Source organism: Heliangelus exortis, chromosome 14, assembly GCF_036169615.1.
Source record: "Heliangelus exortis chromosome 14, bHelExo1.hap1, whole genome shotgun sequence".
Taxonomy (NCBI): Eukaryota; Metazoa; Chordata; class Aves; order Apodiformes; family Trochilidae; genus Heliangelus; species Heliangelus exortis.
In genome coordinates this window covers 16980843-17008659 of record NC_092435.1, presented here as the reverse complement: position 1 = coordinate 17008659, position 27817 = coordinate 16980843, and the positions used below count along the sequence as shown (strand labels likewise).

The window sequence follows — 27817 nt, the reverse complement described above, 5'->3', positions numbered from 1 at the left end:
TTTATTAGTGGCTTTTAAAAGCCTGTATAAAACGAGTCCAGGTCTGAGCATGGCACTCAGAGCAGGAGCAGAACTGCATTAAATGAGCAGGAGAAATGGAGCAGTCGTGTCTGAACCTGTTCAATATCTGAAAGGGAAAGCAGAGCTCTAAAATTGAGGGAAGCGCCTCAAAGGTGCTTGATTTGTAGAGAAACACTGGAGAAAGCTCTCTCTGCAACAGCAATTCTGAGGAGCCTTAATGAGCCCAGGAAGCTACAACTGTTCTGCTGAACCATTGCTTCGAATCCAACAGCCAGCTTTGCTGAGAACCTCAGCACAGGAAAGAAATGGTTTTTCTCCAAAAAGAAAGCTTAAAGTCTCCCATGACAAGGTGCTGTGTTGCAAGAGTTCAGCATTCCCTGGGGTTTAGGTGTCCCACGTTTCACTTGGTGTGATGGCCAAACAATACCTGAACCTCCTGGGTGTTTCTCACACGAGGCTTCCTGGCCAGGAGACCACAGTGAGTGTCACCTTGTTCCTTTGCTCCTTCAGCATTGGGATTAGTTCTGAGTTGCTCATTCCTATGGCTGGCACTCCATTTACTGCCACTATTTCATCTCCACACCTAATGAAAACAGGAAGCATGCTCATCAGGACTTAGTTATTATAAGTCATCCAGCCCACCCTGAGCCAAGGGCATCAACTCTTTGTTGAAGCAACTTCTTCACTTTGACTCAGTCAAAGAGGGCAAGAGAAAAGGAGGACACTGTCTGCACTGGGGTGACACAGCAGAGAAGGTCACCAGCAGCAGAGGGAGAAGTTTTACTTTCTACTTCTACCTAATTACTCAATTAAAACCTTAACAGCCTTTTAAAGTGTAACCATCAATGCCTTTTAGTTGCACCTTCGCATAGAGAACCCAACCCCCTCATTAATACAGGACTTCTCGTTTGTTACATCTTTGGTAACAGCTTTAACTGCACAAAAGAGACTTCCAAGAATTAAAGTCATTAACTTCTAGCTCAGCTCATTAGAAGGGTCCCAGCCCCTCAGTAAAGCAGTGCACACTGCTGGAAGTACCAACAGTGTTCCTGACAGACAGCCCTGAGAGCTGCAGCTCCCACACGTACTTGAGTTTCCTGTCCCGGAAGGCGGGAGTCCCGGGCACGATGGTTTTGATGAAGAAGGGTTGGTTCCCTTTGCTTTCCTCAAAGCCCCCAACAATGCTGAAGCCCCAGCTTTCCAGGTTGCCTTTGCTGAGGACAATATCTTGACAGCAGTGGAGGTAGCTGTGAAGACAGGCACAGTCAGGAACAGAGAAAACTTGGGAGTGCGTGAGGAAAAACTGCCTAAAGTGCAGCTTTGTAATTTCTTTTTTCATATTTATTTTCTTCTTCTAAGAACCTGAGGCAACCCCTTTTCAGGGCATGTTTCAGGGATGATTCCCAGATTGGAAGGTGCCTGTCCTTTAGACATGTTGTCTCAGTGTTGTCAGTGCTAGTTTAAGAGAAAATTACCATCCTCTAAAGGGTTTGTGACCTGAAAGGCTCATGAGTAACTTGATGAATCCTCCTAATGAATGTGCACAGGCCCAGTGACAAGAACTGGTCATGAACAGCAGCTACACCCATGCAATTAATGAGACTTGAGCTTTTTTAAATTCCATCTGTACATTACACACTTGGTGCAATAGAGGCATCAGCCAACTTGTGATGTAGGGCAGCCTCTCTTCTAGCTGCCAAATCATAGAATCCCAAACTGGTTTGGCTTGGAGGGACCTCAAAGATCACCCAGTTCAGCCCCTTTCATGGGCAGGGACACCTCCCACTAAACCAGATTGCTCCAAGCCCCATCCAACCTCTCCTTGAACTCTTCCAGGGATGGAGCAGCCACAGCTTCCCTGGGCAACTCCTTCCAATGTCTCACCACCCTGACAGTGAAGAATTTCATCTGGTCACAATCTGCCTCCTTCCAGTTTAAAACCATTACCCCTTGTCCTATCACTAGAAATCAGGAGATGAAAGGTCTTTCTGCAGGACCTGCACCCAGAGCTGCTGAGTGCAGCAAGATCTTGGACTCCTCAGTGAGAGCTCCCAGGCCACTGCTTTTTGGAATTCCCTCTCAGTAAGCCAGGGGTGTGCTGCAATGCTGGGGCTGCCTTGGAGAAGGGGATGTTTTGGTGCTAAGAGCTCTTGCTCCTTGAGTTTGTAGCACAAAGAGGCTCAGAGTCATTGTGAGGCAGCTGGAAAGGTGGGGCAGGAGGAGCATGGGTGTGAAGCTCGGGTGCTCTGGCTCAGTCAGGTCCCCCTCTGGCACCCATCATCCCACCAAGGGAATTCCAGCAGCTAAACTTATTTTTTTTTTTTTTTCACCTCGAGGGGTTTTGCAGTTTGCAGATGAGTTTCAGATTTCAAAAGCCTCCTCAGTGGGAGAAAGATTCAGTTACCTGCTTTTAAACTGTAATTTACTTTTGTAGGAGTTCTTTGCACAGAGGGGCTGGCAGACCTGGCTCTAGCTTACTGGTGCCTCCATGGTTTTCTTCTACTGGTCCCACAGAAGTGTGGAAACACAGCCATGAGAAATTCATGTGGCAGCTGGTGCAGATAAACAGTCCAGAGAGCAAGAGTGGTGAGTGCTACATCACCACAAGAACAGAAATAAACATTATAGACACATTCTCCAAGATCTGGGAAAGGCTGTTTGCTAGAAATCAGTTTCCCATAGGAAAAAAAAAAAAGGGTTTTAGGAAGAGAAACGTTCATTTACTATAGTGGAAAATGACTGTGGGAAAAGAACAGGAGACTTTACAGAAAGGTGCAAGTTTTATCCTGACAAAAACTCTGCTGAGTTTGCAGTTCTGCATCAGAGCGTGGAGTGAGCTGGGGCAGGGAGCACCCAAGAGTTGTTGCAGAAAGAGCTCAGGCTTCCTGGGGACTGGCTTCAGGGAAGCCCAAAGGAAGAAGGCAGGAGGAAAACTGCTTTCCCACCCTCTGAGAATTATCCATAAGCCATGCTGTGACAGTTACAATTTTCAAGAATCAACGTTTTTACAGAGAAAAGGTAAATCAAGCTGTAAGGTTGGCATTTCTAGTAGTTTTAGGGCTCAGTGTGCAATGAATTAGGACCCATGCCCCCTCCAAAGCAGGATTTTGAGATGGGCCTTCTGTATAGAGTGATGTATAGAGTGGTGATGGTAAATGTTCAGTAGCAGTTAAGTAGTAGCATACAATTAACTGGTAAGACTCACCACTACCAATTAATAACAAAGCAAAAGAATGGAGGAGTAAGTTTACAAGGACAGTAGAGCTACCCACAGCTGTGTTACAAGACAAAACATGCAAGCAAGAGAGCAGCCACCTGGTGCAGAACTGCCAATACGAGTTGCCTGAGGTTAGATGGAAAAATCCTGCTACACTGCCCCTCTTGGTGTGGACAAGTTGGGATCTTCTGCACCAGCCACATCCCAGGTCCTGCAGGGTGAGTTACAGAGGCTCTGTGTTTCAGGCCAGCACCAAGTGTGCAGAGGTGACAAGAAAAGGAGTGAGGAAGCACAAGAGTTAGACTTTTAATTATGGGAAAGAAGGAGGAGGATTTTGTCAAATGCTGAAATGAAATAACTTTGCTTTGTGCCTCCTGACCACCCTCACAGAGGAACAGAAGGCAAATTGGGATGTCTGAGTTCAGGTCAGAGTAAGAAAGAAAGGCTGAAGAGTAGAAAGGGCATCTGGAATCATTGCTCCATGCTTCAGTGGCAAGGTGCAGCAAGAGACAAATGAAAAAGGGGTTCAACATGAGTACCAGCAGAAAAAGAACTTCAGTATATTCTTGACACCAAGGCAGGTGAGCAGAGAGTGGGCTCCAGTCCCTGCAGCAGAAAGCTTGGTGAAGCTGCAAGCCACCAGACAAGAAATGGGAAAAAGGAAGAAGGGAAAAAACAGAGCCAGGTTTTGCCTTGCTGGACTTCACTGCAGGAGCACCCAAGAGGAATGAACACCAGCTGGTGTCTGAGGGTTTGCACTCAGGTTCAGGCTGTCTGGGTGCAGCTCTGGGCTAGTTGGTACCAGACCTGGCCAGAAGGGACAGGCTGAGTCCCCAGGGAGCAGAGGGGCTGAGTCCAAGCCAAGTTACAGTCACTCAAGACACAAAAGCTGCCTTCCCTGGGCTGGTTTGTTTGGCATTTACAGGCTGCTAGGTAACACGTGGGTAATGTAACAGAGGCTTTGTTAGGATTTCTTCTTTCAGGTGCCTCAAGAAACAAGGCTGTAAATAATCTGGGTTTCCCACAGAAGGGTTTGGCTTTACTGTTCCATGTGAATCTCCTGTACCAGCCTCCTCCAGTCAGCTGGAATGACAACAGGCTCTGCCTCTCACAGCTGAAGGTATTTTAATGAAACTGCAAACGTGAGCAAACCAGAGGCTCACTTCATCAGGGAGAAGATAGAAATTCAAACTTTCAAAGCCCCAAACTTGTCATCTGGAAATGACAACATAGCTGCTAAAATCTGTACTGTCTGCTGTCCAAAGCTTTGCAGCAGAATCACTCAAAATATTCAGAATCATTTCTGTTGCATGCTAAGGATAACAATTCCAACAGCCCAAAAGGATACCTGTCCCTAAGTGAGATGGTCAGATTAATAACTATAAAACAGCCCAGCTATCTCTTGGCCAGAGTGACTTCAGTGAATGATATTTTAGCAGAGACTGCATCTGTGTGTCTACTTCGTGCCTCAAATGCCCAAATCTGTACTTCTCATTTTCTGTGGTAGTTATCTTAGGAAAAACTTTCCAGTAACTTCTGAAATACCATTACTGTCCAACAGGAGCTGGGGGATGATGGGTAAACACCCTGACCTGCATTCATTTTACTGTCATCTCTCTGACAAATAAGTTTTTCCACTGCTTCAGAGTGAAACAGATTACCAACAATGCTGCCAAGTCAAACAACAAAGCAATTAATTTCTGGTGTGTGAGTGAAAGTCAAGTGTGTGATTGAAGAGCTCTCCAGAGAGTGAATAAGCATACCTAGGCAAGCCAAGCCACGAGATCCAGAGGGGAGACCAACTGAATCCTTGCTCCTTGATGTCCAGAGACAGCTCTGTTGAGTTCAATGACACAATTTCCAGGGCTTTCAGTGTAACTGAGTGAGAAGCTGCATTGGATTTCAGTGCTGAGACAGCTTCATAGTAGTTCAGGTGAGTCAAGTCAATGCCATTTATGCTCAGAAGTACATCTCCTGTTGATTAAATAAGATAGGATTATTACAGGCCTTTTGTTGTGCAGCCCATTTCTTCCTCAAGAGCTCAACTGGAACCTTATTTTCTGCCTCACTTCAGTCTCCAGATCCAGTTTTCACTGAGAAAGAAACCAACCAGTTCCTAAAGGCTAAAGGGGCTGAGTGGCTCCTTACCTCTCTTGATTCTGCCATCTCTGAAGAGGCATCCAATGGGCTGCACGCTTGTTACATAGATAGGGAGCTTGTTTTTGTTATCCCTTCCACCTCCAATTGTTATTCCTAACGATTCCTTTGGTTCCTTTTTTATTGCAACTGTCTTCTCGTGACTCGCATATCCCTGAGGCAAATCCTGCAGAGGGATGACAGGACAAAATGCAGCTTCATGAATGCAACACTGAAGTCACCCAAGCACTGCAGGGTAGTTTGTGTAGTTTCTACTTCTGTCCTGGAAAGCCCTGGAGCTCCAAACCAGAGGAATAACTTAGTGTCACTGTGCAATACCCTGAACACATTGTGCTTGATGGGTGTTGAGAAGCAAGTCCCAAATGTCTCATGGATGGTAAATATTTCCCTTTGCCTTTTCTAGAAAAGAAGTTTAAACACTGCATCAACATTTGAGACATTTGAAGACATTTTGACACCTTTTTTGTCCTAAAAACTCTGTTTCCCAGTAGGTGACAAACGTGCAGTTCTCCAGTACAGCCAACCTGCTGCTTCTCAAGAAAAAAATGGAGCTACAGATCAGTCTTATGTGATAAATCAACATCACAGAGCAACCATAATAGTCCTGCTAGACCAAGACTAATCAGCACTTTTCCTATTATTTACAAAATCTACCTTCTGGTAGTTAGATTTTCTCCTATAGTGGTTCTGGTCCGGTCGTCTCCGATGGTGCACAGGGCTCCCTCCATTGCTGCTGCTGCTGCTGCTGCTATTTGATGTGCTGCCATCTTCTACTGGGTCAGACAGCTGCATGCCTGGCTGCCTCAAGACCACAAAGTTCACTCTTGAGTCACTGGTCTGCCAGGAGAAACAAAACAAAACAAAAAAAAGAGTATAAATAAAAGAGCAAAAACAATCAGAAATGAAGGACCGGCCCCTGTAGTCATTGTCCTGGGGAGAGATAAGGAGTGGCACTGCTTTCTACAAAGGGTCTGAAACAGGGCTCTGCAACCTGGTGGTTTTTGTGAAGAGCCACAGAATCCTGTGGTGAAAAGAAAAAAGGAATTAGCAAATGTGAATGTAGAAGGAACAAGAGAAGAGGCAGACTTCACTTGTGCCTTCCTCCCTTACGAGCGCCAAACCAGGGAAGGTGGAAAGTGCTGGTTAATTCCTTCACTTCAGCACACAAAAAAACCCAAATTAGCCTATTCTGCTGTGATCCAAAATGAACAGAGCAACAGCCCTGACTGGTCCATGCCATGGATGCCCACCCTGATGTGAGTACTGCATATTTTTTCTTTTTATGTAAAAAACCTCATTAAAGCTCTTTCCCTCCCAGCTCCAGTACCTCCCAGTCCCACGTCTCTTGTTCAGCATCTCCCACCCCTTTCTTCCCCCAGAGCACCTGAAGACATGACCTTTTCCTCTAAGATTGCTGCCAGTTAAACACTTAACCAGCTGGGTGTCTGGCCTTGGCAGAAGGACAGGAAAAGTATTCACTATTGTTGCTGCTCTTCTCATTCTGGTGGCTCTTTCAGATCACTTCACAAAACCTTATTGTGAAGAGCTCCACTGGGGTAAGGCGTGTGTGTGTTTAATTAGGGCATTTCCTGCAGAGGATGCCAGAATTATAGTTGCTGCTCTTAATTCTCGAGGTGGGACCCTGCTCCCCTGTGCCACAGAAGTGAATTCCCTGGCTTCTAGTTCATTCCCTGCATCAACTAGTTTGGAGGTTGGTATTTTTTTGGTTTTAAACCAGTACAGGTAAGTTTTGAACTTAAAACCCTTCAGCCTCCAAAGTCACTTCAGCTAGAACATTTATTTTTTTTTCCAGGCAGGCAGGCACAGATCCATGTCTGCATAAAATATATTTTAAACATCACATCCTAAGATGGGGATTTGCCCTCCCCTTCAACCAGGAGTACCAGACTATGAGTAGTACCTATGGCTGTGCATGTATATGCACAAACATACAGTTGGAAATGGTACTACAGGTACAATAACTTCTTTTTAACCCAAATTAAATTTACATTTCACCAAGAGTTCAAATCAGCCTTCAGAAGAACTGGTAATGTTTAGAAGGCTGTCAGAGTTTTACACAAATGTCACTTCAAAGGAAACTCAGTCCCCAAACCTACTGAAGCTGGTGCTGAGACTTTGGTTACTGATTTCAGTGGGATCAAGGAAGAGTTCCTCACACAGGAGTTGTGTTTGCACATTGTAACAGAAATATATCAGCACTTAATGGCATGCAAACAAAATTCTAAGGGGCCATAGGATGAAATCATGTATAGAACATAAAAAAGGATCTCAGTGCTGGAACTCTGCTCTCTCTCTTTTCTCCCATGCCTCTGCACTCCTCTGCTGATTACCAGGAAGAGAACTGGCTCTCCCTCACTCTGCTGACCTCAGATCCTTCCCAGGATATAAACAGCACGTGATGAGATGTATTGTGTTGGGATCTTTAGATAAAAACTGAAACTGGAGGTCATTACCTAGGGAGATAAAGAATCTAAACTGATCAGCCTGGTATCTGCTGCACACAGAGCAATCCTTAAGCCTTAACCAAAGTCCCTTGCCCACTCCTTTCACCAGAACATTTGGCACGCTGCAACAGGAGCACATTCCTTTGGTGCAGACCACCTCTCTTCTAGTTGATTTCAGAATGTTTTTAGCCTGAGGAGCCTCATCTCATTTTCTAGACTCTTCTCCCAGGTAAGATGGGGAGAGAGGGCTTCAAATCAGACAAAGGGGCTCTGTTCCCTGCTGCCAGCCTATCACATCTCCTAGCAAACACCTTCAGTTTGACTGTTTGAAGTACGAGGGGCTGTCCTCATCTCTCCTTTCCTCTGCTGCATGTATCTGCAGAGTGCACAGGAACACTCATTCTGCACAGAAAGGGGATCCAGTTGCCTTGGATGAACTGAAGTGCCATGAGCAACTGCCTCACTTCAGACTTGTCAGAGATGACTCACGATGGATTCCCACTCTTTATGTTTATCTTCATTTGGAAGCTGTGCTTCCCACACGTCCGCAGGGAAATCACTTTCCCAAAGAGAGATTTCAGGGAATGCAGTCTGCTCTAGTGTGTTTTGTTAGCCCTTGGGTCAGAAGAGGAGCCCTGCCATCAACGCAGGCAGCTGCAGAATCATTAGCAGTACAACATCACCACATCATAAATTACCTGGATTATCTGTGCAGCAGCCTCGGGTGTTCCTTGCCTCAAATCCTGGCCATTTATTGACAGGACTCTGTCATTCCGACTCAGCTTCCCATTTTTGGCTGCCAAACCTCCCTCCAACAGATCTAGAATAAAAATCCCTGCCTCATCTGTCTTCCTGATCAGTTTGATCCCCAAGGGTTCGGAGCGCTCCCTCTTTATCAGGGTCACGTGGATCACTTCCCGATTTGCGGAAGAGGAATCCTGCTGTGCAGTCTTATTGGAAAAACCCTTCTCCTGCAGGACCATGAGGTGGAGAACAGGACCTGGGTGGCGCAGGAAGGAGACAGCTTGGCAGTGAGTCACACTGCTGATGTTGACACCGTTCACCTAGAAAGACAAACAAAGCAGAGTCAGTAATCAGAACCTGCAGCACCGAGGCGGTGTCGGCAGCGCGGAACTTCCCAGAGCTGGGCAGGATGTCCAACCCCCTGGGCAGCTCCTGATGCACATCAGAGAGGAGAGTTTTCTGAAAAAGATGGCAGGGGAAATTAGACCACAGCTGATGGCAAAGAGCTGAGGACAAGACAGGAAAGCTCACATCACTGACAAATCTGAAATGGCAAAATACTCAATCAGTGCACCCAGTGTTTGGTGCACACTTGGAGGAGAAGTCTCAAACTGGAGTCCACTCATCCTCATTTTTAGAGTGGAGGAGTGGTCCATGGTCTGCAAGTATCAATTTAATTGTGCTTTTACCAAGGTAACTTTAATTAGCTGCTTTTTGCCTTGTCTGGTGTCACATAAGGCTCTGAGCTGTCTTCTTTTAGGATGTTCACAGGGCTACCAAGTGTGGGGACCTGCCCTATTTCCAGCCCAGTGAGGAGGGACATGTGCAGTTCAACTGGATAAAAGAAAAATGACTGTATTGGTCTAAGAAACCAGCTTGGAGATTGTATTGTCTACAGGAGGCTTCCAGTCCATACTGAAGTCCACAGCCCAACAGGACAATTAGGTCTTTGTGGCATGCCAAATAATTAGCCCTAACGGGGAGCTGCTGAGAGTCCTTGCTGTGTGGAGGCTTCACACAGGCTTCTGTCCTCTTGATAAGCCCACTGCCACCTGGGGTGATAAATCTGGAAACTAAATCTGGCTGTGGGTCAGCACAGAAGGAGGTTGGTGCTGGATATTACTCATGTTCCATATCTGATGCTTACCTCAAGTTGTGAGGCCTCAACTTTGGACCTGCCCATTGAGAATATGCAGCTTAAGCAACGTGGTGCAGTGAGCAATTAGAAGACTTCCTAACTAGAGCAGAGCCCTTTGGAGAGAAATGGTGCTGCTGGGTGAGATGTATTAGACAGAAATGTTTCTTCTTTTATCCAAAATGGCCTGAATTTCAAAAGCTATCAAATATGCAATGTGAATATGAGCATGGCTGGAACAGACTTCAAAATCTGCTTCTCAGCCCCAGGAGACAGGCAGTGCTGCTGACACAGGAGGATGATCAGTGCTTTAAACCCTCAGCTGTAGAGATTTCCCAGATGGGAATACCAGTGGGGTTTTACTTACCTCAAGAATATGGTCCCCAGGTGCTATTCTGCCATCTGCAGCAATGACAGAATCCCTCAGGACTTCTTGAACCACAATGTTTCCCAGTGGGGTGTCTTTACCCCCAACTATCCTCATCCCCAGCTCTTCCTCGGGGTCTTCTCGGTGGATTTCAATGGTGGTTGTTTCAGCCACAAGGCTGGTTCTCTGGGGGAGGTCTGCTGGTGGGAATTGGAAAAGGAAAAACAACACATTAGCAGAATTTTCCTGGTGTGGCACCACAAGATTTGTAGCACTGGCAGTTCAAAGTAGTGTCTGGAAGGGGAAGCAGTAATCAGGAGAGGAAAGGATAGGTCAGATCTATAACCTGAAAAGCCCGGGTTCCTTTACAGTTTCTCCAGAGTGCTTCCCACCTTCTTCTAGCTTATGGCAGATTTAAACTCTTTCATTATTATTTCTTGAGCTTTATTAAAGGGCATTCAGTGTGTTTCACTTCCCATGCTACTGTGGCAGCTGGGAGCACACACATGACAACTGCCAAATTCCAATATGCCCATTAGAAAAGGGAATTACTGAGCTGTAATTACTGGTTATGGTGACTTCACCACAGGCAGCTCACTGCAACTTCCCTCCTCTAATTTCCTTTCTCTCTCTTTTCCCATCCCCCCTGTAAAACAGGAGAGATGTTTACCTATTTCACAGCACACTGAAGACTAGGCAAGGCTTCTGCAGACACTTTGAAGATTAAAGTTGTTGTTAGCAAGTCATATTAAATCTCCCAGCACTGCAACATTTAGGTTGGCCCAACACTCTCATGAAGCCAAGCACACTGCCTGTCCAGGTGAAGTGTTCTTGTCACACAATAGATGCAAAAAGTGCCCTAAATGTCCTTTGGGAAAAAAAGAAGTAAACTGACCTGTGTGTTAACTCTGGCACAGGCACAGCAGTTGCCATCTCCAGCCCCTGCATGCTTGGAAACTTGAGACTAACTTTGCAACAAGGCACAGGGGTTTCCAGGCTGCTGCCTTCTAGCAGGGGTTGAGACAAGCTGTTGTATACTGGAGATGGTGACTTTTATCTGCCAGGGTTTAATAACTGCCTATTAATCCCAAATCCAAGCTATGCTATAAAAGCACACTGGCTGCACACCCTTGCAGAGGTACTGACCAGTCCAGGAAATCAATTGTACATTTAACTTTCTTAACAAGATTTAAAAGAAGCTGGAACATTTCCTAATTGCTAATTATTTGGCTTCTGCAAGTGCTCTAAGGGCTGCCTGTTCCCACTGACAGGGACTGCCTTTGTTTCTGCAAAGAATACTGCAGGTACTGCAGTCTAACAGAGATTTTCTCAACTGTTCTGCACAGACAGTTTTGTGCTTGTGAACAGATCCTGCCACACCTGATGCATGTGAATGCTCCTCCCTGCTGCACAAGAAGCTGAGGAAAGAGCTTACTCTGAAGGCTTCTAATGGATGGGTAGCACTGAAGAGTTCTAGGAATGCTGGGGACATTTTAAAAATTGAATTTTCCGGGATAGTTTTTCTATTTTTCTCATTTTTCTATTTCTCATTTTTCTATTGTAAAAGATAATTACATTTCTGTATCAAACTCTCACCTTCTTCAGTCTCCTCAAAAGCTGGATTAACCAGTCCAGGCTCTGCAGTCCCTAGTGATACCACAGCAGCTGCAGAGCTTTCTGCCACCAGTGATGATCCTCCACTTGGTACCTCTGGATCTTTGGGTGGTGTTGTCTCTGCCTTGGCAGGAGGCTCTTCCTTCCCTTTGGAAATGGGATTCTTTTTCCTCTGGAGTTCAGATTTGTATTTCTTGAACCCAGGACACCTAGAGAGAGATGGTTGGTGACTGTGACTGGTCTTTGCCTGTGTGGTTAACCCAGCACACATCAGCTCTGACTGATAAAGGTTTAAGTGAAGAACCACATCCAGGATCTCAGCACCTGCAGAGCTTGTGTCATGGATGCTGAAGTTTATTCCCATTCTGCCTGTACTAGTATCATCTTAAGAGAGGGTTTGTCATTTTATTACTTTCAAAATTATTAAGCAAATTATTTTTAAGAGGAGACTGCAATAGGAATGGGAGGCTCCCTTACTGAAGATTTACCTGGGAAACACAGGCTGAAGAAAACAATTCCCCTTAAAACATAAGCAAGTACTTTGCTTGGCCCTGTGAGTGATGACTGTGAACTGCATCTTTATGCAAAGGAAGTGGCTCAAGTTTCAAGCTCACCCTTAAATTAGGCTTTGTTTTTAACAATCCAGTAACCTGCAAGAGCAGCAAGCAAGGCTTGGTTATTTTTTTATTTTTGTAGAATGAGACCTGCCCCCCAGAGAGCACTCCACCAGTCCATGCAGGTGAGGGCTCTACCCAAACAGGAGCAATGGAGAGGAGTTTATGATCCCACTGATTGCTCCTGACTGAGAAGTTCAAGAAGTTATTCTACATTCAGGCAGGTACAGCACAGCCAGCCTTGCTCAGCAAAAATGAGCAAGGAAAACCAAGTCCTTTTATCAAGAGTACTTCTAAAAAAGGTGGCAGGTGAGGAGGGTGATGAATGCAAAAGCATCACTTTCAGAGACATGAGTGGTATTGGGTGTTTACCAGAGTCACTTTTCAAATTAAACTCCACTATTTACATTCTGGATAAACAAGTCTCATGCTGGTATTACTTCCTCTGGTTTATCCCTACTCATTTATTCTCCAAGCAGTAAGATGACCCTGAAACTTAAAGGCAGAAGCTGACTGATCCACTCATGCACATGGCCCTCCCAGGATGCTGAGGAACAAATTCATGTTGCACAGGGCAGAGAAATCCCTTCCCACCCAAAAAAAGGCTTCTAGATGCTTATTTCCTTAAGTCTCCTGCTTTTGGTTAATCTCAAAACTAAAGCATAGGAGTGTGCAAATCCTAGTATAATTTTTTTTTTCCTTCACTTTTTTCATTGTTGAGTTTAACTAGGATCACAGCCCAGGTGAAACAGCCTTGGTTTTCAGAACAGACTCTCTCTGAGGAAGCCACAAAGAACTATCAGACCTGTAAGAGAAAGATACAGTTTCCAGCCAGGTCTCTTGAGGTAAACTTTTCAGGGTGCCTCCCTGTTCTCTGTTTAACTTCTGTGCCAGAGGGATTAACAAGTGACAGAAGTTTACTGATACCAGGGTAGATTTGCAGGGCAGAGGAAGGCTCAGCCCTGGTTTGAGCCGTGGCTCCAGCAGCCCTGTCCCTGTCCCCTAAGCATTCAGCTCTGCCTGGTAACAAAAAGTACAAAAAATAACAAAAAGTACAAAAAGTAACAAAAAGTACAAAAAGTAACAAAAAGTACAAGGAAAGAAAGGTACAAGCTTAAGAAAAAGGAGATTATAGACTTTCACAGATCAGAGGAAAGGGCCACATGAGCATCTTCTGCCACTTCCCTGGCTATACCTTAAGCTCTCAGCTCATGGGTACTGGAGACGAGCAAGAACCACAAGGATGTGTCCCAGGCTGGAACTGCAAAGGTGTCCTGAGTGTACCTGTTCCCTGTGCACTGGTTTTTGGCCTATTCTTAAAGGCAATTGCCACAAAAAGCTTCAATCTTGCTGAAGGGAAAGAAGCCTGTTTCATTTCTCACCATGCACTGACAAAACACCCACTGCCAGGGAAGGTCTCCTTCTGCCTGCAGCAGGGCTTGTACTCGGCTCCCTTCCCTGCAATCATTAATCAGGTAGGAACAAGCATTTTACAACTGCCCTGGCCAGAGCTCTTTGTCACCTGCACTTCTTTTAAAGCTGTAATATTCTGCCTGCCACCACCTCCACCAACAGGGGAAGCACCAAAACATCTCTCTACTGCCAAGGACAAGAAAAAAAAAAAAAGTCTCCCTATGCAAGCAGGAAAAAAAAAATTTTTTTTTTGTTTGCTTTTCTTTCTCAGCAAAAGGGGAAGGTAATGGAATTAAAAGTAGGTGACTCAGCATCTGCATAATGTACAGCTTGGAGGGACTTGCATTATTTGGATCAAAGACTTATGTATTGCACATCTTAATTGGACCAATTAAACTGGAAACACTGCATGATACCCCCCCCCTGCTTCCAGAATGTTGCCATTTTGTGCCTGCCTGTTCCCTGCAAGTGAAATGAGAACGAACACCCTGATAATAATTTTCAGTCCAGGACACACAAATTTCTGTAGATTTGATAGGTTTTGTGTCTGGGGACAACTTGCATGCAAGCACCTCCCCCTTTGCCTCTGGAACACATGAGCTGGCCTCCCCAGCACAGACACACACAATTACCTTGTCTTCACCCACCCACCTTGCTGGCCTCACCCTCTCTCATCTCTGTTTGTCCCATCTTGCCCCAGTTTAAGGGCTGCCCTGAGAATGGATCTTTCTGGTCAGCAGCCCAACATGCAGATGGGGTTATACAAGGAGCAAAAATATAATGTGAGGAAGCACCTGTTCTGCAGATGAGCTTCCAGTTCACAGCGCTGCATGGTCTGCTGGCAGTCTGCCTTGAAAGGACAGAGCACAATCAGCTTATCCAACAGGTTCCGTACCAGGAGGCTGGATTTGTGGCACTGCTGGAAAGAGAGCTTCTTCCTATCCATAGGACAAAAGTTATACTCCTGCATGAAGTTTTCCAGGCACTTGAAACAGTACGTGTGGCCACAGGGGGTGTCCATGGGTTGGAGCAGAGGCTGGAGGCAGATGTGGCAGATGAGTTCGTCGTCCACTTCGTCCTGGAAGTTGTAGAGATGATTGTCCAGCAAGAGGTGGAATTGACCACACTCACAGCAGAGTTCATTGGGTTGGGACGTGGGATCTTCTGCTGTGGGGTCAGCCATGACAGCCAGCATCAGGCACTCACAGCCCAGCAGCAAGGGGACCTGGCACACTGCAGCTGTCTGACAGAGGACCTCTGAGGAAAGGGAGAGAAAGAGAGAGTTCCAGCCAGTTGCCCACTCTACATCAAACCAATTAAAAATTAAATGGCATTCCAGCCTGAAGTGCCCCCTGGAATTTCACCCCACACCTTAGGGATCTTCCTTCCACAGCAGCCCTGTGAATGATCAAGCCAGAGGGATCAGGGAATGCAAGGACATGACTCAGCAAAACGTTTCTGGATAAATTCAGCTTAAATGACTTGACACACAGAGAAGATAAAACCCTGCCAAACTCAGGAACTAGGAAAGCTGAGACAAAAGCTGCACGTTCTTGAGGAAGAACAACCCAGAGAAGGGAACAAAAGGATTACCAAGAATGGGATTTTTAAACTCATAATTTTTCTCCCTGGCTTTCCAGATTACACCAAGTATCTTATAGACTACAGCATCAGTTTGGGGACTTCTGGTTATTTGCATTTTTGTTTTGGGGAGGGATGAGGAAAAAAAAAAAGGAAGGTATTTCAAAAGAAACTTGCATCTAACCACATTTCCTTCCTTTCAAGCCCACTCCCTTCAAAAAAAAGTTAATTTTACCAAACAATGCATTGTTTCCCCCTCATCCATGCCTAAGTTCACCCATGGAAACTAATTTCCTACAGAAAGGCTAAAGCTTTCTAAATGGAAAAAAACAAAGAATTGTCCACATCACAATCTGTTGTAACACAAAGGGTTGAGCTTCAGCTTCTTACAGTCAGGGAGAGGATGAGGGGCAAACCAAGTTCTTTGTAGCTCCCACTCTATTCATTTTAATAGAGCTGTCTCCAGTCACATCCATTTTGAATCTTTCTTGTTGTCATTAAATACCAAATTCACCACTTTGTCAGCAGATTACTTTATAGGCACAGAAACTACTGCAGGAAGGGTTGGTTGTTTTCTTTTTTAACCTGGCAGTGATTTAATCAAGTAGGAAACGGGGTACAAGATGAAGCTAACACTCTGTATTTCACAGTAGGGTGTGTGGGTGGTGGTGGTGAGGTTTTCTGGGGAGTTTTAGGGTTGGATTTTTTTAATGTTCATGTAAAAAAAAAAAAATAAAAAAAATCCTAGAGTCTTTTAAAACAACAACAAAACAAATTGCAGAACTGTGATGAAATGGAAAATTTCTGAAAGGCACCATGGAAAATCTCTGAAAACAATTGCTTTACCTGGACCAGCTAGAAGCCTAAGCAAGAGAGAACACTGGTCTGCACCAGTGCCTGGAGGACATGGCTGGCACCAGGCAGCAACTTTGGAGGAGGGTAGGCAAGAACAATAAGACAGGAGGAACAGCAAGAAAAAATTAGTCATGGGTTTCTAATAAAAATCATTTATCACTCTGCTTCAGTTAATTGTCAGGCATAAGTCAGGCAGTTAATTAAGGGGATAACATATCACCAACAGAATCAAGCCATTCACAGGAGAACTGAACCTAGCCATAGAAACTTGTTCACTTCAAAAGATTAAAAACATTTCTGTCAGGGTTCCAGCTAGGTACAGGGCATGAGTTCCTTGCTTCTCCTCCTGCTGCTGCAGTGCCAAGAAAGCATCTTCCCCATCAGGAAAGCTGATGTACAGATGTAGCTCTTCTTTTTGCATTTATTCCTTAGCTCTTGCACAGCTGCCTCAGTGCTCTCCAAAAGAGAAAGTGCAGTTTATGGCACACAAGCAAAACAAAGCAGCTGTCTCCTCCATGCTCCCCAATCTCCTACAAGTCCTCCTGTTCTCTGGTACTTACCTCCATCTCAAAGAGGCATCCCTACTGCTTGTCTTAGAAGTTTTCATCTGAGCTTAAAAACCTTTAATTAATCTTAAATCCTCTGGTCAGCGAAAAGGGGAAGATTTCAGCACCAATCACTTGACATCACCTACCAATTCTAATCAATCAGCTCAGCACCAGCAGTTAAGGAAACACCAGGCTTCCAAGGCAAACATCTACCCAAAAGAAATACTTGTGCTTCGGGTTGTAATATTTGCATAAAGCTTTGGCAAGTGATTAAACAAATTCACTTTCTCACTGAAAACAAACCCCGTGGTAATTTTGCTGATAAACTACTTTTATATGGGATTTTTTTCAGATTATTTACCAAATTCATTCCCTGCCCTCTGTGTTTAAAGGTTATACAAGATGAATCCCATTTATGAGTCACCTCAAAACCCGTGGAAGATAAAAGCATCACCTCGATCTTGCTGCTTTTTTTCTCCCCTGTGCCTGGGAGCTGCCGTGCTCTCTAGATCCTCGAAAACAAGGCGTGAAAGCTTTCATTCCAAAGCGCCAAAATAAATTTTCCTTTTCCACCACGGGTCCCGTGCAGAGGGAGGACACTCCTGCAGACACCGGGGAACCTGAGCCTGACACCTCGGTGCCGAAGCCCAGCCCACAGCCTTCGGCGAGGCAGGAGCTGAGCAGCCCAGGAGGGCAGCAGGCTCAAACAAGCCTCCCGCTCGCTGGGTGATTCAGTCTGCGAGCAGATGTGCTGCAAGAGGAAAATTGCTAACATCTTATTCAGCAAAGATGACTACACAGCACAACAAGACAGATTTAAAGTGTCTGGCAAATGCTCTGTTTCAACACAACAGGCAGGCTTGCCCTCAGCTTCTCGTTTCAGGAGAGTCCCCAGGATTCTGGCTTTGGGGGGGAAGTTTGTTATTTACTCAATCGTTTGCAGTTTCCATCGGATTTCAGGTACTCTGAAGGTCCCCTCTTTGCTCGTGTCTTGCTCCTTTGGTTACACCATTCCCCCTCTCCAGCTTCTTTCCATCCATGGCCACCCTGAGGGGTACATGACCTGCTCTTGCCTTTCTCCACAGCACCTGGATCTCTCCCTGAGCCCTACGTGGGTTTTAACTCACACAGAGAGCACAAGGGAATAATAAAATAAGGCTCTAGTTTGGTCCCAAGTTACTACTTACTGACTTGGTGGAAGCCCAGCATGTACATAGGCTGCAGCTCTGGTGGACTCTGCTGGTCTGGAATTCAAGGAATACCTCTGGAGTCTGAATTGGTTAGCAAGTAAGACATCCCATTCCTATCCATGACAAAGAACAGCAGGAAATAAAAGTAGCAGAGATCTCTTTATGTTTCCCCATTTCTTGCCCTGTGTAGGCTAGAGAAAAGTCTTCTTTGGATTCACTTTTATCTTTATTGTGTTTCTTCAAAGAGATCACTATTGGGTGCTTTTTTTTTTTTTTTTTTTTTTTTTTTAAGTAGGATTTATTGTACTGCAAGACTGACTCAAAGACTTTTTTTATATATAAATATATATATAAAGGAAGACTTATCAGGCTGTCTAATCTATTTCCCTGCCAAAGCAAGACTATTCCTGACAATATTAGCACATTGCCTATTCTTGTTTTAACTCTGCTAGGGCACAGAGCCTCAGACATACACCCCCTCAGCACATCTACACCACTGCTAAGAGCTCTAGTAGGGACCCTGCCAAGAACCACACCAGCAACCAACTCCTCTGCACCATTCCTGATGGACAAACTCTGCTCAGTTCTCCAAAGCACCCTGGACCTGTGAAGAGAACTTATTACTTACTTTCACAGGTTAAAAAAAAATATAATTTTTAAAAAGCATAATTATTTAAGAACTGTTTCCAGCATTGTGCCTCCACTTGCACCCCAGTGACTGGAAAGGAGCTGTGGTACCTGGCTATCCCCAGAGCACATCCCTGCTCCCAATCTTAGCATTTGAAGTCCCAGAATTCCCAAAGGCAGCTTTTGGTTGTGGTTTTTAGGGCATTCCAGCATCTGATGCAAGTCACTTTCAGTCAGGAACACGTTTACCTTAATGACCTCTCTTTTTAAGGTATAACATTGTCCCTATTCCCACTAAAAGACTGAGAAATTGTGTCAGGAGAGGGTAAAATACACAGAGCCATCAACTGGAGGTAATGTAACACTTTAGTATTTCCCTGAATACCATCCCAAAGGACCTGCCTAAGAAAAAAACAAACCAACCAATCAAAACAAACAAACAAAATAACATAAAAAAGGAAATGAAGACTGTTTCTGTTAGCTAACTGGTCTAAAAAACCCACAAGTGTGGTGTGTGAGCCAAAGGTCGTTCCATATTGCAAAATAAATGCAGCCACCAGGCTGCAGTAAGGACACAGAAGTGTAAGACTTTTTCTAACAGTTGAGGATGGCCAGAGGAATGTCTCAATCCTTTAGTTAAAATTACTTAAAATCAAAACAAAACAAAAAACTGAAAAAAAACAAACACAAAACCCCAAAAAACCAAAAACCCAAAAACCAAAAACAAAAAACAAACAAAACCCCCCCCAAAAAAACAAAAACAAAAAAACCCAAAAACCCAAAAACCAAAAAAACCCAAAAAACCCAAAAACAAAAAACAAAAAAACCAAAAAAACCCCAAAAACCCAAAAAAACAAAAAAACCCAAAAAACAAAAAAACCCAAAAATACCAAAAAAACAAAAAAACCCCCAAAACCAAAAAAACCAAAAACAAAAAAAAACCAAAAAAAACCAAAAACAAAAAAAACAAAAACCAAAAAAACCAAAACCCAAAAAAACCAAAAACCAAAAAAACCCCAAAAAACAAAAAAACCCAAAAAAACAAAAAAACCCAAAAAACAAACAAACAAAAAACAAACCAAAAAAACCCCCCCAAAACAAAAAAAAAAACAAAAAAAATCCCCCCCAAAAAACCCCAACCAAACAAAAAAAACTCCCAAAAAACTGTCATATAACTAGTTCTCAAAATTAAATCCACAGTAAGTCTAAAAGTGTTTTGGACCACAGAAAATACCTAGGAAATAGAAGGGGCTCATGCTTCTGTGCATCTGTAGCTCAGCACTTACATGTTGATAAAACCTCAATATAAAAGCTGGCTTTGAAATTGCAGGGCTCCTGCCCCACGTATACTGCTATGTAATAGTTTACTGCAATAATTACACCAATTATTGTATTTATAATGACATTTCCCTGGGAGACTGGAAAGGCAACATTCCAACTAAAGGCTAAACAATTAATTTTAATTTTTTTTTTTTTTTTTTTTTTTGGAGGGTGGACAAAACAAAGCCAGCACATTCTGGTTTAAGATGACTGAGGGCACACACCAGCAGGGCACTAACCCCAAACCTTTCTGCTTACCTTAAAGCAAGTTCATGCTGGATTCTAACACAGCCAGCCCAGTGCTTTAGTGATAAACCATGAAAAAAAGTGGCAGAACTTCTGCTAAACTGTCTTCAAACAATTTTCACCCAGCTCAGAAACCCTGTGTTCCACAGAAGGGCAACTGACTTTTCATTCTACAGAGAGAGAAGCAGACTGTGCAGAAAGTGTCTGGAATAGGGGGTTTATGCTGAATTTCATTGCTATTTTGGGTGTACAAAATGGGGCAGGTTTGGTATGGTCCTGACTGAACACTTCCAGTGTGCTCCTGCTGAAGGGTTTCACAACCATGAGTAAACTGTCCTTAGTTTACAGTAGTGGCAGAGAAAATAGTGTTGAAATATCAGAGGATTTTTATAAGCAGTACTTAAAGTAGCTCAACTATTACAAAAACCACAATAGTGAACCCAAGAATAGTTGCAGGTGGTGATACAATGTCCTATTATCCTTATTTTCTGATGCTGCTGAAGATAAGGCCACTGATTGTAAAAGTAGGAAGTCAGAGCTTCTTTAAATGGTCAGTTTATACAGCTAAATAAGAAACAACCCTTTCACTAATTAACCTTGCCTTCAAGCCAAAGGGTTTCTAATAAGCCACCTCCAAGAGTAACTGCTCAGCACATTTAGGAACACTTTGATTCAGAAACTCTCAATCCAAGCTGCTTTGCCATGCTCAATATAAAGGGAGATCAACAATTGAAAAAGTGTTCACTGTCCCCATCACCTGTGCTCATTTGTTATCCATAAATCTGAAAATAAGTTGTATTCTAACTCCCTGGTGTTTCTGTACTCGTTGGGCTATTTTATATTTAATCTGCTTGAACTTCTGGGCAAGTATCTGTTTTCTCAACCAGAAAACAGAAAACCAATTGTACCTTTTGTTAATTATAATCAGGATCATTATCCTGTTAGACTAGAAAAGACTTTTTATTCCAGGAAACCCAATTCTGAGGGATGTGCTAAAAGGCTTTGTTGACAAGAGCAAGACTATCCCAAGGAGCTTTCTCCTTAACAACTTTTGCAACATCAGCTCTCCAGCAGAACACATTTCCAGTGTTAACATAATGCACTTGAAGATGGATTTATTTTTTTTAAACAGTTTGGTTGGTTTATTTGAAAGTTCAACATTAGAAAAAAGAAAGATCTCTTAGCTTTGTATTACCTATTTTAAAAACCTTATTAGCAATCAACAACTTAAATTGCAAACACACCCCTGATTTTAAGAGGAAGAAATGCTGACATGAAAAATTAAGAAGCTGGCACTTACAATTAATTTGCCTCACTACCATATGCTCTTATCATTTGCTTCTCAGTTCAGTTAATGATATCACAGAGGAGTGACTCTCACCAGGGACTCAGGATGCTGAAGCAGAGGCACTGCACTGATGTAATTTCAACAATTAATCCCAATTTTTTTCCACAGAGCAGAAGATGCTGGTGTTATGGCTCAGTTAACTTTATCTGGGCAACAAGAACTTGTAAATTTCCTCTCTCTTCCCCTCTTCTTAAGGAGTTAAGTAGTGGTGTAAAATGTTTTCCACGTACACTTTTCTTCCAAGGGGACTGAACTGCAATTATTTTAACACTCTGCTCTGAAAAATGGAGAAATTAAATGCTATCAAATAGAAGTGCTGCAGAAAAAATGCTGGTTTAGTTATAATTCTGCTTGTTTTCTCACCTTTTGCTAAATGCTTCTTCTATGTCCACCACCCTTTCTACACTCTGCCTTCAGGAAAAACATGCAAGTTTCTCTTCTTATCCTGGCAGGAATTCTGGTGAGCCACTCACATAAATCCATCTGCAGCTTTGCAGAATTTGACCCAAAGACTCTTAGGGAAGTTCCACCACTGGCAGCACATGCAGACTTTTTGTTTGTTTGTTTTATTCTTTTTGTTCTTTATGCTTTTCTCTTGTGTCTAATCATCTCTCTCTAGGAAACCCAATACCCCTACCCCCACCCTCACCTATATTTTGAATTTGGCAGCTATCTGCAATTCCATCCCTAAATGTCTGTTTGATGTTTGTGAGAAAAGTTCTCTATAGAGAGAAAGAAAGAAGGAATCCAATGCTGTAATTTAAGGATAAAGGACCTAATCTGTAATTAATAACCAAAGCTTCTCTTGCAATTGTAGCCAAAAGCCCAAAATCAAATCAAAGAGGGATTAGGAGACTTGATGTTAAGATTTAGGTTTATCTAAAAATCTGGAAGCTCACTAACTTTCCAAAGAGTTGGGTTTGTTTTTGAGGATGGGAGGCAAAGGTGCTCTCACCACATGGTTGCCTGTGAACCTACCTGAAAATTCCTTGTCTACAGAAAGAAAACAACACCACAGTGTGTGGAACCTGAAAGAAGCATTTGATGTGCAGAGGTTTGGCTTGGGCAGAGCTTTCAGAAGGAGCCAGCCCTGAAAGCCACAAGCCTGGCAGTAGCTGACAAAAGCAACCATGGACACCACTGTCCAGTGGTGAGCTGGGTGTTGCAACAGGGGTCAGAAATAGCAGCTGCTTTCTTATCACTGACTTTCTGAAGCATACAAGGGAAGAAGCAACTGTGCAGTATAGAGCTGTATGTTCTTAAAAGTCACTGACTGAATATCCTTACCAAAGCAGGTATTGTCATAAATACTTGGGAGAAGGGGGAAGGAGGAAGAGAGACTGTACCTTTTGGTAGACCTGTGGTATTTCTCTAGCTCTAAGCCTTGCCTTTCCTGTCAGAAAGTCCTACAAAGCTTTAAGCTCTACCACACTACCAGACATTACATTACAATTAAATAAAACTCATTTCAGTTTAAAGAAACCAATCTTGGCTATTCTCAGCCTTCAACATGAAATAATCAATTTTCTAGGCCCATTAAAAACAAACAAACAAACAACAGCCTCACAAACATTTTACCACCAGATGATGGTGAAGGGGGTAGAAAGAAAACAAGTTTTCTTAATTTAAACAAAAAAGCCTAAAGACAACCACTGTAATTCCCAGCCACATCCCAAGCTGTGGTTCCTCAGGATGGCACACAGCAAGGTTGGGAGGCAGCTTCAGCTCCTAGCAGTGCCTGTGGGAGGGCAGAGCTGCTGCAACCAGTAGCAGAAATGTCCTTCAGCACAGGTGGCAGCACGGAAGTAAATAAGCACTATAGGGGAAGTGAGTCAATAAATAAATTAAATCTCTGGATTAAGATTCCCCTAGAGATTTACAGCTCATTTTTACTATGGCTCGTTTTTAAAAGACTTGAGAAACATTGTGCTGCTTAGGACATCTGTATTTCAGGTTCATGAGCTTGAGTGCAGTTGCACACCTAATTAAGATGCCTTTTTGTCACAGAGTTTCTCCTGGTCGATGTTGTTGACTTTAGACTTAAGCAAACAGATCTCACAGGCAGGGGGGCAGAAAACTGAAAGGGGTGGTTTTTTATTTATTTTTTTTTTAATATTATCCTGATTTAAAGCTTTGTCCAAGCTGGTATCAGAAACAGGTCTTGAAGACTATTGTTGTCTTACCTTACTGGGCACATATTTACAATACACATAAATGGGCAATTATTGTCCCTTGTTCTAAAAATAAATTTTTAAATGGGCATGGCTGTCTCACCCGTTAAAAGAGCTGGAACAAGAGACCAAAGTCCCTCAGCTGCCCACAAATCAATGCAGCAGTCAGGTTCTTCCTCAGCCACCCGTGAAGGAGCAGGGTGCAGGTAGGAATGAGGAGGCAATCTCCTTTCTCTGTTGAATTTGAAGCCTGCTGAGATTACAATTCAAGTAGCCAAATAGCCTCAGGTGTTAACCTCTCAGGGAACTTCTTCTGTTGTTTTGGTTTTTTACATCCTAAATAAATAATAAATAAAAAAAGGCCCAGAAGCCCCATTAAGTTTATTTTTATGGGTCCTACTTGAAACAAATCATACAGTAATTTCTGCTCCCGACCAATTGAGATCGTGTAAAAGAGGATATCCTCCCATTTAAGGTTCCTAGGGCAGAAACAGAGTGATTTATTTATTTATTTTCTGTTTAGAGACCTGCAATAACACTTAAAGAATTTATCTGTTATTTATTAGTCTGGAGGTGGGAGGTTAATAAGTCTGAGAACTTTACAAATAGGCCTGATGATGATTTACTGGGCTTTTAACAACTGCAACACAACTGATGTCACAGGTGAGCCCCATAAACTTTCAGCAAGTCAAGTTTTATCTGAACCCCTTTTTAACAGTCAGAAAAAAAAAAAAATCAGCTGTTAAGAGATTGCTGTGGCTGTTTACAAAATTGCACAGATTAAGGCCCAGTCAAAGAGCAGACAAAGCTAGACAACATGTTTTGTTTTTTTAAATACACATCCCTTTTCCAGTACTTCCCTTCCGGGATATTCCAAATAAGGAACACTACAGTCTTCAAACAAAATCTGCACACAGAACTTCTAAACTCAGGGGACCACTATATATACATAAAACCAGCCTGTAAGCTGCTGATTGTCTCTCCAAGTTCCTCTGGCTTTATTCAATTTCCCTCCTTCCAGCCCTGAGTGCTTTTTCCTGGACCAGCACAGTAATTCTTCCTGCTCACATTCATCTAAATCCCCTCCAACACTTTAGGTGGTTCATGAGATGCTGGCTCACGGGCAATCTCTTACACAAAGCATAAAAAAAACTTCACCAGATATTGTCATATTTTCAAACTCCAGTCACATCAAGAAATTTCTAAGCCAGGAGCAACATTTTATGTGTTACAAACCAGGGAACAAACCGAGGAGGATTGTCAGATGCAATTCCTAACAACTGTAGGGACAGCACTGCTAAAGTAAGCTGAGAAGGAAAAGCCAAACAAGAGGGTTTTGTATTAAACCAGCAAAACATACTCAGGCCTGTGAGTAAGACAACAGCTGCAAGTACTCTGGCAAGATACACACGATCAGAATGAAATGATGCAGCTTCATTTTCAAAGTGAAATCAATACAGCAGTTGCAGGGGAATTTATTTTGTTTTAATGCAGGGAAGAGGAAAAAAAAAAAAAGGAATATATGGCAACGCACAAGGAAGAGTAACAAAATACAGCAGGGGTTGCTGTGGGAACTATATTTTATTCTGCAGTTGTATTTATTCTTTCAAGTTTATTCTTGTTATACTCTGAAGGCTAAGACTCTACATAAATGTGTACATTCATCTTTTAACCATACTGGGGGAAGTGCAGCACTACCATCATTTCTGAAACCATTAATTACAATTTCTGATGGAAGTTACTGAAATTGCCATCCAGGTAGTACTAATGTTCTGCAGAATAATCCTCAACCTGTTTCATTAGGTAACTTTGAACTTCACAGGGTATTTTTGGAGGTCATTTAGCTGCCAGTTCCCTTCTGTAGCTCTTCCTTCCACCTTTTTACATCTCTCATTCCCTAGGCCATATGGTTGTGTTTGTGTCTTAAGTTTTGCTCACTTGGCTCACTATTTATTTGCTTATAAACTGTAAAAGAAACTTGTCTTTCAACAGTCAAAGTTTCCTTTTAGCTGCACACCACAGGTCCTTCTCCCAGTTTCAGTGGGGTTTCATGCCAGAGCATCCCTGCCAGAGCATCATTTAAATGAGTTACACGTGCATCAACCTTGTATACTAGAGCAGACACATAAATAAGGTGAACCAAAGTGTGAATTTACAGCACAGCTGAGTTTTCCAACAGCAAGCAAACCCCACAGAAGGTTGGTCTCCTGTTTATCATTTCTCTGCTCCATCCGCAACCATCCAACCCCTTTGTTTTTCCCTGTGCACACTGTGGTGCTGTTCTGATTTCAGGAGCTGCTTCAGGGAGCAAATCCCTTTGCTGAAGGGAATAAATATTTCCCCTGCCTTAGCCCCTTTCAGCAAGCAGACGCACTTCCATCTGCTTAGTTACAGAGTAAAAGAGGGAGTCTGCCCGTGTAACTTAAGTTTTGTTTTGAAGGATCCATGTGCACAGTCTGCTTTCTCTTTGCTGGAAAACTGCCAAAAATCTCTGGCCTTCAAGCATCAAGGACAAACGTCAGTGCTTGTCCCTCAGAGGCACAACACACAACTGGCACTGCTGGGGGAGGATAACTACAGTTCCTTTAAACTAAACCCCACCACCCAAAGCTTGGGTTGCTCTGGAGTTTTCAGAGGCTAAGGGATTTAGACTGGACAACTCTGGAGGTCTGTGACAGTGACAGAAACTTGCCTGGGCTGCTTATTATCTCCACAGGGCTATATGCTGTGACCCTGCCCCAACATACCCTTTGAACAACAGAAGCCTCCCCAACACTTATCATCTGCACTTGAGCTGGAGAAGTGCTTCCCATGGAGCCTTTAGCAGTTCTGGTCCTTTCACCTTGACTTAAGAACAGAAACTAGAGCAAAAAGTGAAAATATGACCCTTCTTGGTGTGGTAATTAACAGGAAAAATACTCATTGTGACCAAAGTAAAGCAGGACCAAAAAACCCCCAGATCACTCAAGGAACTGTTAAGTGCCATTTCAAATGTGGCTCAAAGCAAACTAAGCCTGCACTGCCACCAAAAGGGGCAGTCCCAGTGCCACCTCCGAGCCTGGCATCACCTGGGCTCTTAAATTTTCAGCCAGATATCGAGGCAAAGGCCAGAAGAAGGGAGATGTCAAGTGCAGGCAGCCAAGCAGGGAGGCAGAGGGACCTCACCCCGCTTCAAACCCCTCATGAAAAAACTCTTACAAATAACTTTTAAAAACCTAGTTATATAGTATCCCACATGCATGTCCTTCCAAGCCTCTTATAAACCTCTCCAGAGCATTACCTCACGTTTAACATCACCTGTGTTTCTTACCTTTAAGGCATTTCCAAAACGTCCCCATCGCCGCTTATCTCCACTTCTATTTATAGGCTTTTTTTTTTCCTGCACTAATTACCAGCACGGCACCAGAAACTTGCCAGCTTAGTACCTCTCCATCTCCGAGCAAAGAAGGTTTGCCCTACAGCCTCCCAAAACGCCGAGTCCGGGGCTGCTGCTGCCAGAGCCCGACTGGGGAAGAGTTCAACCCCGGGCCGGGCAAACTCTCACCCGCACTCCCTGCCCCATGTCACCATAAAGAAAAAAAAAAAGAATAAAAAAAGAGAAAGACACTTGCTTTCTGACTTAGTCACGACTGTGGAAAAAACCTCAGAGAAGAGAGAACCGGGCAGGAGCTGCTTCCACAGCTGAGCTCAGACCCCTCCGCCCGACGCCTCAGCCTCGGCGGGAAACGCAGCGCTCCCCTCACAGACCCGATCCTCCCTTCACGGATCCGATCCTCCCTTCACGGATCCGATCCCCCCTTCACGGATCCGATCCCCCCTTCACGGATCCGATCCCCCCTTCACGGATCCGATCCTCCTCTCACCGACCCCATCCTCCCCTCACCGACCCCATCCTCCCCTCACCGACCCGCTCCCCCCTCACACACCGCTCACCTGTAGACGACGGAGGCGGGAAAAGGAGTTCGCTCGCTCGTTCACCCCCAGGACAAGGGAGGGAAGAAGAAGCGAAGGAAACCCAGAGCCAACTCGGCCTGCGACGGCGGTAAGAACGCGGCTCCTCCACCAAGTTTCCGGGCGGGGAAGAACAGCCGAAACCTACGTGGAGAGGAGGAGGCAGCGCAGCCGCCCAGGTGTCGTTCGGCCCGGCTCAGCCCGGCCCTCCCCTCGCACTCCCCCTTCCTCCT

At 43.9% G+C, this 27817-nt stretch overlaps 1 protein-coding gene across 3 annotated transcripts; it reads right to left on the bottom strand.

The window, feature by feature from the left end:
* Positions 1–212: 212 nt before the first annotated feature.
* Positions 213–27770, bottom strand: LOC139802475 (ligand of Numb protein X 2-like). Of its 3 annotated transcripts, XM_071757655.1 has the most exons (11): positions 27567–27770; positions 17912–17975; positions 14542–14990; positions 11703–11929; positions 10107–10306; positions 8559–8924; positions 6050–6232; positions 5387–5561; positions 5002–5212; positions 1110–1268; positions 213–604 (listed from the first exon to the last, which is right to left on the bottom strand). In XM_071757655.1, the coding sequence occupies exons 3-11, from the start codon at positions 14940–14942 to the stop codon at positions 469–471; spliced, it is 2058 nt and encodes a 685-aa protein (XP_071613756.1). In that variant the 5' UTR covers positions 14943–14990; positions 17912–17975; positions 27567–27770; the 3' UTR covers positions 213–468. The 3 variants fall into 3 exon arrangements, with proteins under 3 accessions (XP_071613756.1, XP_071613755.1, XP_071613757.1); XM_071757654.1 differs by lacking the exon at positions 17912–17975 and having other exon boundaries at positions 27560–27770; XM_071757656.1 differs by lacking the exon at positions 17912–17975 and having other exon boundaries at positions 10107–10303; positions 27560–27769.
* Positions 27771–27817: the final 47 nt, after the last annotated feature.

What these genes read in the sequence shown, in the direction of transcription:
- LOC139802475 (XM_071757654.1), bottom strand. Translation starts at nt 14,942, where the DNA reads ATGCTGGCTGTCATGGCTGACCCCACAGCAGAAGATCCCACGTCCCAA. An exon ending in TCGTGGCTTGGCTTGCCTAG is followed by an intron (nt 1,269 to 5,001) that starts GTATGCTTATTC and finishes CTGTCTTCACAG; the next exon opens with CTACCTCCACTGCTGTCAAG. An exon ending in TTCCGGGACAGGAAACTCAA is followed by an intron (nt 605 to 1,109) that starts GTACGTGTGGGA and finishes TGTTTTCATTAG; the next exon opens with GTGTGGAGATGAAATAGTGG.